Raw genomic sequence first — 11428 nt, forward strand, 5'->3', positions numbered from 1 at the left:
CCCGCTCGGGGAGAAGCTAGGGTTCGGCGAAGAGGGCGCGGCCGCCGCTGCGTGTCCATCGCGAGGCCGTGGTAGGGGAAGTGGGCATGGCGTGCTCCGTCCCCGCGTGGCTTGCTCATTGCGTGGCGGTTGCGGCCAGTATTTGCCGGCACGGCGACGGCAGGCGCGCAGCGGCGGCGGCGGCATCGCAGGCGCAAGAGGAGAAGGAAATGGTGGTCGCGTGCGTGAAGGGCAGAGAAATAAGAGAAAGAGAAAGAGGTTGGGCTGACCAGCTGGGCCTATTGGGCCTGCTCGGTTGGACCAAATACCTCTCCGTACGAAGATGAGTAATTGGACCCCTAAATAAATACACGGAATTGAGAATTTTTTTGTTAAAATTTGTGCACCTAGTTGTAGCTTATAGTTTACAAAAACATTGACTATGTTTTGACGTGCGATAAGTACTGTTAACCAAAAATTGAGTCTCTGGGTTTTTATTTTTAGAGCAACAATTGGAAATAGCAAAAACCAATAAAAAAACAAAACGAGTTGTAGGAATCGAATCGAACTTGTCAAAAAACAGCAGCAAAAAAATCGAACTTGTCAATTTTCCTAAGTGCAAGAAGCATCGATTGGGAAAACAACAACATATATATATTTATTATAAAATCAATCATACTTTGTATTATATATATATATATATCTATTAAAGTATATGATATAACATTTGTCTTTTTTCAAAGTAGCTTTAGCCTTAATTAAATATGATGGGAAATTTATTGCTACAAAGCTGATCACCCATACGTTTCATGGATAGTGGGGAAAAGCTCTAGCCCGGCGACTTCGTAGCGACATGATTGCGAAGATATGGAAGGCACTGAGTAAAGAGTGTGAAAGAAAAATTGGTCTGGCCTTCCCATGGGCAGGAAACGCGAACCCTAGCGCAGCCGCCACCATCCCCCTTCCCTCCCCAGCTGCCACCGGGTTAAGCCCGCATGGTGCCTTGGGCCATATGGGCTTTGGGCTCGGCGGGGCCTGGTGGGCCTGGTGTGCTCCTGCCGCTACGTTCGGACAGTTACCGTTGATGGTGATGGTGTTAGTTCTCTCCCGCACGGTTCCCTCACTAATTTTTCTAACATTGGTATCAAAGCCAAAGTCTGATGCACACATATGTTTGATCATCCTGCATGCCCCATCAGATCGCATCATCTCCGACGAAATCAACATCTGTTCCGTACTTTTGTCTTCGATGTCCAAATCTGTATGGACTATTAAGTGTACTAAACTCTAATGTCACTATGGACTATTAAATAATTATAAATATGGGTTTCAATGTGAGGTCAATATGGATTGCTAACTATGATGTGCAATGTCGGTATGGACTATTAAGTAATGCTAGTATGCAATGTGGGTATGTATGTATGAACTGCAATGTTAGTACGGAATGTTGTGTTTATTCGTGTTTATAATTACAGGTTGTATATAATTGTCAAGTGAGTAATGATAAATTGGGGCACTTAAAAGTGCCCCAAAAGATGTATATCTATTGGGGCATTAGGAGAAGTGCCCTAATAGGTATACACATATTGGGGCATTTGAGAAGTGCCCCAATAGGTATACGATTAGGGGCACTTTCGAAAAGTGCCACAAATTGACTGCTATTAGCCGCACTTTGACAAGTGCCACTAGGAGAAGTGCCCCTAATTCTATGACGTGGTGTAGTGACAGAGAGCAGCCACTCGCAGTCGCAGGGAAACCAGCAGGAGAGATGGCGTACAAGAGGGAAGAGCAGCAGCAGCGACAAGGATGCCGGAGTCCAGCGACACCGTATATATATATTCACCATGAACCTAACCATGTCGATCGAGTTCGGACTTCACAGTCACACAGCATGTGACATAAGAACTAATGTTGCACCCACGGTTGATTTCAGGAGCTCTGGCGTGGTTATCACAGCGAAGAGGGACGATCGGGCAGCCGAGCTCACGCCGGCGCCGGCGACAGAGACAGAGCAGCAGCATGTATGCCATCTTCCGCCTCTCGCGCGAGTGTCCCACTCTCACCAGCCGAACTACAATACCACGAGCGCCAGCATAGGGAAGTGAGACGATCGGGCGCTGGCGACGGAGCAGCCTCACTCTCGGCCGCCGATCGCCGGATCTATATGAGACAGATAGAAGCTATGAACATTCAACTGGCGAGGCGCGGGCTGCTCAGCAACTTCTCCGGCGAGATCACGGACGGGGCGCGTCCGGGAGGAGGAGGAGGAGTGGTTAAGGTCGGGCCGTGGGGAGGATCGGGCGGGCAAGGTTTCTACATGCCCGGCGCCCGTAGCCCGGGCGCGGGCGGTGGCACGCCTCGCCTCCTCAGCGTCACCCTCTAGCCTCTACCACGCCGACGCGGTGCACAACTTCTCGTTCGAGTATCTTCTGGGTGGGGTTTTGGTGGGGCGGACGATGGCGCCGTCCGGCGGCCGTTCCCATGGCTCAAAGGGACTCCGTGCGACGGTACGTACGTACGTACATCTTCTTGATTTGAGAAATCAAGCCTTTCGTAGCTAACACATCTCTTTGGCGTGTGAGCAGATCAACTTCTCACCGGATGAGCATCTCACCGCCGTCGAGGGGACGTTTGGGCGTTGCAGAAGCGTTCCTGAAGTCGTCATCACCTCGTTGACGTTCCGTACAGACAAGGGAAGAACGTACGGACCGTACGGCGAGGGGACCGGCACGCCCTTCTCCATCCCGGCCGCAAATGGTTGCATCGTGGGCTTCTGGGGACGCTCTGGCTGGCTGCTCGATGCAATCGGGGTTTACATCATGCCATGCCAAGTTTAATTACAAGGCAACTTCGTAAGCAAACCGGCCGATTATGACATTTGCAATAGGTACGGGACGAAACGAAAGAACCCCGTCGTTTCAGAGTATGCTGCTGTGTTCGGTAAAATTATGTAATTTTGGAGAAATATGTTAGACATGTGGGCCTTGTACCCATCTGATTATGTACTTCATATGACCAAACTCAAAATGTGCTAGTATCATATTTAACTCGCCGGTGTTAATGATATAAACAAGAAAGTGCAATGGGAAATATTTAAATGGTCTTCTGGTCATTATTTGATGTACAATTATAGTTGGTTTTCGACCGTATAATTCTAATTGTAGTCATCTCTAGGGTTGGCAATGGATACCTATTACCCATGTACCGGGCGGGTGAAAAACCTACTGGGATATGGGATCAAGGAGTAGAAATCAGGTCAGTTTGCTTTCAGCTGAACATGTTGGCACAATCGTACTTCCGAAGGAGGATCGTGGTCTTCACTTATAGGGCTCAGATTGTCAGGTATGGATAGATACATAAAGACACATATTAACTGAAGTTTAGGCCCTGATCGAATGACAAAAAGCCCTACCCTTGCCTCGAAATTATATAGATAGAGTGGATACAAATAGAAGTCGCAACGGGGTAATCGCCGAGTTCATAACAATACCCGACGGGTTTATTATCAATCTATATATTAAAGACTGAATGCTAGTACTAACTCTTACTCATATTCTATATACTAATATTCTAGGAAAAATGCAAGAGGAACATAGACATGCTCCAGGATTAGGGTTGTTACTTCATGCATGCAAGTCGGTTGATATTGCAAAATAATCAGCTAAATGTCAAAAAATGGCCGATAAGAACAGAGAGCTTAGGGCGTGTAATGTTGAACTGATTTCCATGATGGATGCTCCACTTGGGAAAATGGAAGCAATGCAAGTCGGTTGATATTGCAAAAAAATCAGCTAAGTGCCAAGAAATGGCTGAGAAGAATATAGATCGTATGGTGTATAATGTTGAACTGATTTCCATGATGAATGCCCTCGCTAGGAAAATGAAAGTAACACAAAGGAGGTGGGGTAGTCAATGCAGCTCTGTTAACTAACCAGCTATAGCAGGGTAGACTCATGTCCCAGATACACATTCTAAACCTGAAGATAGTCTGCAATCCCCTCTTCGAAAGATAACTGATGCTCGATAGCCTATTCTGGAGGCACCATTTGCCATAATTTTATATGTACCGGCTCTTCATGTGCTGCGATGACTTGACCGAAGATGCGGCGGCTTCCAACAATGCGGCAGGGGTGGGTGATCCGAAGCGGCGGTGTCTATGTGGTGTTTTTGAGCAGCGGTGGGCGCACTAGACAACGTCTTAGCGATGGTGACACAGCGGCAGAGTTGCGGGACGATGGAGGGGTGAACAAAATTGATGGATCGCTGGCGAGTGGAGCCCACCCACCTCTCTCCAACGTAGCACGCGTGCCTGCACCCCTGATACATCCCATATGGGTGGGGTCATCGCCGAATAGAGTTTTGGAGCCTGCCAAACGTCAGCATCAACTTGGACAACCTTTTCTAGGGGGCGCCCCAAATGGCCATTCAGAGCGCATTAGTGTGTGGGGGTAGGGGTGGGGGGTGATGCTATTAGGAGACTGATGATTGATTCAATGGATTACCCATAGGAATTTTTCCTATAAAGCCCATTTGATTTAAAGGATTGAAGCCTCCAAAAATTTTATGGATTGATTTCCTATACTACGATCATATATGATTTCTAACAAGTGCAATGTGTCTATGATAACTAGTTATACCAATTTCTATAGGTATCTTTCACATAGAAATCAAGGGGACAAATCATAGCAATCCTCTATTTTTTTCTGTTCCTCCACTTTTTCTATCCTATGAATCAAACAAACCCTAAAAAGTTATATGGTATGTGGCCTGGCTGCAGCCAACACTATCAGTTTTTTTTTAACATTGATAGAGACTAGTACAAATACCCATGTGTTGCTACGGGTCTTCAAATTTTATTTCTCAATGCACATATATAATTCACAATTACTATGAAAATTCAAAACAAATAAGAGATATCATAATATACTACAACATGATAATACCGAACGCAATAACAAGACAACATTGTTGTTCATCTGCATGGTTTCAAGTTCTAGGTCTCCTTATTACCCTTCAACGGTAAGTCCCACACCTGTGTTCTTATAACTGTCAACTCAACAACCTTTCTTTTTGGATGTATTATTGTCTCATAAAACGTGGGTGTTGCAAACACATATATAACTGGAGCTGTACTTCTTTCATACTTGATATTGAGTGGCATGTCCAAACAACACTTTGATATTCATAGTTAAATGTCTGTGTGTTGCCATGCATGGGGCATCAAATATTTTTTCATATCGTCGTTTTACTTCAATAGTCAACTCACTCCAACAACAGCACTACATACTCATGTAGTTCTCCTACTTCAACATGTCACTGGCCCTTATGCACTAATATTTTTTTCCAACTCTGGAAAATCTTAGTCGATTCTCAAATTTTCAGGGCCCATGAATTTAGAGTTGCTATGAGATAACATACAAACATGTATTGTTAGTATTTCCTTTTCCTCTTTTACAGTGACCACCTGCACCATCGCCTTAGTTTCCTGGATGTCTCTCCTCAGCTCCTCCATCTTAGCCAGAACGATGTACCATGGGTGGAGCACGAGCAAACGAAGTCCTCGAACGGCGAGACAACAATGTTGAGCACATGCGTAACGCCGACATTGCTTGAAGCACAAATGGGAGAAGTTCATGCGAAGTCAGCAGAACAACAGGAAGGCAATGTCTAAGGAGGGGCAGAACTGCAAGACGGGGCAATGCACATCTTGCTACATGTTGATATTTATTGAATATAAAAAAGGGCACTGAAGGCAAGTGATGTTTACAACATGTAGTTTCTCCCCGTGCAATTATGTCATCTAACTGACTGCCCTAATGTGTGATGAAACAACACACCCAATAAGCAGCCTGATATTAAGTGTATTTAGCATGTTACATTTTTTTTTATTTTATTACCATATTGGAAACGATTTAGCACAAGTACTAAACTACAAACGATTGCGTGTTCTAGCTAAAGTGATGCACTTTGCAGTGAATTACTTCAAAGCAGAAGAAAAAGGTTTAAGGCATTGTGTCTGAAAATATATTTAAAGAAAGTCAAATGGCATATATCTCTTGTTCTGAAGTATACCAAATTCGAATGGCATGTATCTCTTGTATATCAAATATATAATCTTAAAGCTACACCAGATCAACAGAAGAAATAATATTTGAGAAGATTTGAGATAGTAGGTCTACAACTAAACATTTGGCATACTTATTCCAAGTCGGGTCAAAAATTATCGAATCTTCCTCAGTTATCTAATTCTTAAATTGAGTGGCAACCCTAATAAGAGCAGAAGAAGAAAAAAGTGTGCAATAATTTTACCCAACGCAGAGAAGTACATGTCAAATCACACTAAAAGATCCCGTGCTCTCTTCCTTTTTATTGCCATCTCGGTACATCCCTAGTACCAACTGTACAGGAAAACAAATGAACATCTCGGTACATCCCTAGTACCAACTGTACAGGAAAACAAATGAACCACGCACCAACAATCAGTCTGAGCACCTCGGAAAAAATCACCAGAATTAAACTTGTGGGTGCCTAGTGAGGAGTAAATTACAAGGAACTACCACAATTAGGGCGAAGTCGACGGGTCAGTACCATTTTTGGTAATTTTTTCACGTCAGTACCATTTCTGGGGCAGCCAGCAACAAATAGCGCAAATAGTTGACTGATAGCGTTTTAGCTGTCATGGCCCCACTGTCAGCGATGACGTGGCCAAACTGCCGTCATCAAGCCGTTTACAAGGAGCGGAACAATAATAAGCCTAGAAATAAATCGAGAAAATAAATAACCAAGGGAGGAATTTGGTGGACCGTGGAGCAAAGATAAGGGAAGAGGAAAAGGGGGAAAGAACCGTGTTCATATCTCTCCATGGCGTCCCAATCCAGGCACATGGAGAATGGCACGATTCACTGCCTCGCTGGCGCGTCCTCTGGTGCTGATGGAGCAAGAGCGGCGTGGGCAGGTGCTGAGGTGCAGCGGGCGCTGTGGCACGCATGACGCATGGCTGAGGCACGGCGGCACGGCGGCGCGCATGGCTAATGCGCGAGGCCCGAGCTGATGCGGCGGCGTGAGGAGCCGATGTGCGGCACCGCACGCACGGGTTCGGACGCGTGCCACTTAGACGCCGACGTGGGAGGAGCTGGGGGGGGGGGGGGGGGGGATCGGTTGGCGACAGAGGTGGCGCCCGGCGGTTGGCTGCGAGGTGGAGCCGTGGAGCGCAGGCCTGCCTCGCCGCGCAGCACCGAGCGCGGCCTCCCTTGCTGCCTCAGGCCGGGCGCCGCCTCCCCTGCCGCGTCGGGCCGAGCAGCACCAAGATGCGCGCCGCACCGGGCGCGGCCTCGCCGCGGCCCGCGCCGTGGCGACCAGGCCCTCTGGCGGCGTGGATTGCTGCAGCATCGTTCTCCTCCTCCCTGTGTGCGTCAGCAGCGGCGGGAGCTTTGGCAGCAAACAACGAAGGTCGTGCGGTTTGGCAGCAAACAACGAAGGTCGCGCACGACGGCTCCGTCCCTGGCATCGCGCGTCGGGGCGACCGCCTCACCTAGCTCTCGCTCGCTGCCGTGTCGCTCAATGCTGACTTCCACGCCGTCGCCAGCGCCGCCAGGCGCCACCCTGCTGCAGCTCAGCACCCTCAAGAGGTTTAGCCTTCGCAGTTCGCGGCGCGCCCGCGGCCACCGCCGGCTCTAGGTGTAGAACCAAGCTCGAGGACCTCGACCTCTACGGGAATGCCGCGTTGCGCTGCTCCGTCGCGGCGCTCGCCGCCTCTTGCACGCGGGCTTCCGGACCTCTGCGTCATGGTGTTTGCCGACGTCGGGTCAGTCTGGTGGCAGTACCTCGCCTGGGAAAAGATCTCCGGCAGGCTCCCGAACTTCGTCAATTGCTCCGGCCTACAGTGCCTGGAACAAGTTGGAAGTTGACGACTCAGAGATAGACGGCAGAAGCAGACGGCCGTTTCCCACGTAGGCACTGTGGGCCTCAATGGCTAAGTCGCTGTTTGCAAAAATTTAGTGCGATTTGTTGTTGCCTGCCTCAGAAATGGTACTGACATGAAAAAAATAGTAAAAGTGGTACTGATCCGTCGACTTCGCCCCAAATGTGGTAGATCCTTGTAATTTACTCCCTAGTGAGATAGCGTTGCATGGCCTTCTCTAGGTGATTATGTGCAAGGACTCTCCCCGCCAGTCGCCGTTGCCAGCCGCACTACATGGTTAATGTGAATTTTGGTAAAGAGTGAGGTTCGCATGACAAAAAGCATCAGGGAACACAACTTGATTAAGTTCTTTTAATGCAAATTGGAGCGTGTGCTAGGCGTAATGCTAATACCTTTTTTTCCTACCAACATTGAATGCAATATGTAAGATGCGAAAGCTGAATAATCTCTGATTTCATAGGTAGTAATATTTATCGTCTGTCAAGATTGGTATTTACGCTCTGAATTTATATATCATGTTAATCCCCACAAGCAATAGACCCTATACCCAACCTAAATTCAGATTTCTCTTATTTCTCTTCATAAAGACATTAACAATACCCAAGCACCATAGCTCAATGAAAAGCAACAGTCATATGTAATTTCTTAACGACTGGAAGAACAAGCAAAAACCTGATGGGCTGATGGTGCTGCTACGTGGATAGGGCTCGCTTGGAGTTGGGAGAGGCGGAGGGCCAGAGGCAGCTACTTGACCTCCTTGTTGCAAAGAAGAACTGAAAAAATGTCGTAAGCTATTTCCTACCAATGAACCAAGCATAAATACAATCTATTGAGACCTTCAGTATATTTTTCTCACTGAAACCATATAAAGATGCAACTGGTCATACTTGCTTATTGAAAGCACAACAACAACTACCAGAAAATATAGCACAGATCAAGAATTCAATATAATAGTATACCTCCTCACGCTTGACTCCGTGTGCATCCACCTTATATCAAGGTTATTAACTCCACGTGGCCTCTTTTACCGAAAGATGCTCTGCTATGACCTGTAGTAAAAAAAAGTATGTGAGGCAAATAATTAGTATGAGCATATTACGTTTGATCTATGGTGAACAAGTATTCCATATAGTAGGTCAGAAGAATTTATGTTCACTTATTTTCATGGAACATGCACAAACAATAATCTTCAATTATGTATCAGAAAAAAATATTTTTTCATTGAGAAGGATGCTAATGAGGGGCTGTGTTCAAGAAATTTAGGCTAGACAAACTATCCTGTTGCAATAAGAACAACCAGAACTTGCATTTTTAGTCTAGTAGTAGACCAAAAATAAGAATCGCCAAGAGGCCAGACATAAGAGATGCAATCTAGCAAGTATAGAAATAAAAAGGGATAGCTCCAGGGTTAACATAGATTCTACACCCTCTGTTTCAAAAGCTTTGGAAATTTCGGTCTCCTGGCCAACACAATACAACATAATTCCAGTCTAAAAATAATAACTTCCATGATTTAAAGGGACAAAATAAGACTTAAAATGAATCATCAAACATTTGCTACCCGTATGTCATTCTATTCTTCCCTGAAGACCTCTGCCTCTTGGTCCACATACCAGAACGGCTTTGGGGCTGCCACGGTACTCTTAAATGCTCGGCTATGGCAGAGCACATTCTCTATATCGGTCGTGAATTCCTAAGAAAATAAGCCGACACGGTGAAACAAATGTAGAAGTAGGCGCAGCAATTTCAGCAGCACGAAGTACATGTAAAAAAGTGCACACACTCATATGTGGCCGCTGTGTAACCCGCGGCTCTGCCAACGACGCCGGGAGGCAAGTCAACCCAGAGAAGGCGCAGCTGGCAACCCGACTGTAACAGGAGCCGACTGGCGTGCCACCACGTCCGCCGACAATGGCTCGATCTGAAAACCCCCAATGCGGTGCGAGTCGTCGCCGGGTGTGACAACTCTGGCCCTCATGGTTCGGGCCTTCGTTCAGTGGCGGCAATTGCGGCCATTATCCGCCGCATTATTCGCCGGGCAAGGCACCTGGAAGGGAGAATCCATGTCCGACCGGATCCTAAGCAGCCCCAATGTCTCCAGCTATGGATGCCAGCGCCGACAGCCGCGGCTTCCTCGTTTGTCGCCACCTTGATTGATATGTCTTCTGTATCGTCCGTAGGGTATGTATATATACACCTTCACATAGCTAATTTGCATGTACTTTGTACCGTTTCCTCTAAAATATTGTAAACAATTAGAGCAGGGTTTTTTTTAAAATGTTTTGCTAGAGTTGCCGTTCTAAATTAACTGAAATTGAAGAGAGATGTTTTTATTACTCTAGAAAATAAGTGCATTGCCACCGGACTCCTCCTCGTACATCATATACAATCATAACAGAGAATCCATAACTCCCTGCTTACACAACTACTTGTATGTATCTAAGTTTGATCAATATAAAGATTGGGCAATGGATTAGCAAATGAAACAATTGTGCATTTTTATGACTTCTGTCGTACCTTTGCATCTGCACAAAATCCCCGGATAAATTTCATCTGCATCCATTCATTGGGCTTGATAATTCGTATCAATGTCATGATGGGTAGAGAAAGATCCCAGTTTGATACAAAAACAATCAACAAAGCAGGAAAGAATTCTTCACAGCCAGTTGAAGTGTCCCCCGCAAGCCCCCTGAATTTTGCTGTATCAACCGATAGCCTTCTCTGATTGGAACACTTGATTTCTCCATATTAAGCACCTTCTGAATTCAGTCTGGTATTTACGATCAACTTGCACCGGCCACCAAAAAGAAGTATGATCCGACAGGGAGTGATAACAAATATATTGTGTCAGTGTAATTGCAAAGATCGGGAATATCACTCCACGGAGAGGGAATTTATATTGTATTTCTTCAACTATCCTCGAGTAACAAATCCTGGCGTCCACGGCGTATTGCTGGTAGGAGGTGTGGGCTCAGCTCCACTTGGGTCAGGAATCTGCAGCTCCGGCAAAACGAAGCCACGACAACGACGAGCATCACAGTTTCGCCTGAAGCATTCTTCAGAAGTACTCTAATTCGATGCACATGCCCTTTGCCTAACCGGTCATCCATCGATATATCCAAGAAAAGCAAGCACTCGGACACCATCAAAGCACCATCACGACCTGGCCTGCGAGTGCCCCCTTCTAGGCCGCCATCCAACATCTCATTGCTATGATGTGGGTCATCTCCACACAAGTCCAGTGCGGAGCAGGGCATCATTCACTGTTGCAGCGTCTGCTATCCAAAGTGCTGATCTATACCATGTGAACTGTTGTATGGCAAAACACGAGCAGGTTGTTTGACCTAAACATGTAACCACAAAGTAAATGATGGTCCTCTGAAGCAAAGTTATATAAAAAAAAGATACTCCCAGCTTGGTTTGCACTATACCAATGAACCAAATTTTATTGCTGCAAAAGTGCAGGATGACAAAAACAAATTCAACCAGTTTTTTTTGTGAATGGAAATATATTAATCAAGGCAAAAG

The 11428-nt window shown here is 46.2% G+C and overlaps 1 protein-coding gene across 1 annotated transcript; it reads left to right on the forward strand.

The window, feature by feature from the left end:
* Window positions 1-2161: 2161 nt before the first annotated feature.
* LOC124696371 (agglutinin alpha chain-like) lies at window positions 2162-2816 on the forward strand. Its single transcript, XM_047229110.1, has 3 exons — window positions 2162-2309; window positions 2350-2486; window positions 2565-2816. The coding sequence occupies exons 1-3, from the start codon at window positions 2162-2164 to the stop codon at window positions 2814-2816; spliced, it is 537 nt and encodes a 178-aa protein (XP_047085066.1).
* The last annotated feature ends 8612 nt before the right edge of the window (window positions 2817-11428 follow it).

The sequence above is a fragment of the Lolium rigidum genome, chromosome 3 (assembly GCF_022539505.1).
Source record: "Lolium rigidum isolate FL_2022 chromosome 3, APGP_CSIRO_Lrig_0.1, whole genome shotgun sequence".
Lineage (NCBI taxonomy): Eukaryota > Viridiplantae > Streptophyta > Magnoliopsida > Poales > Poaceae > Lolium > Lolium rigidum.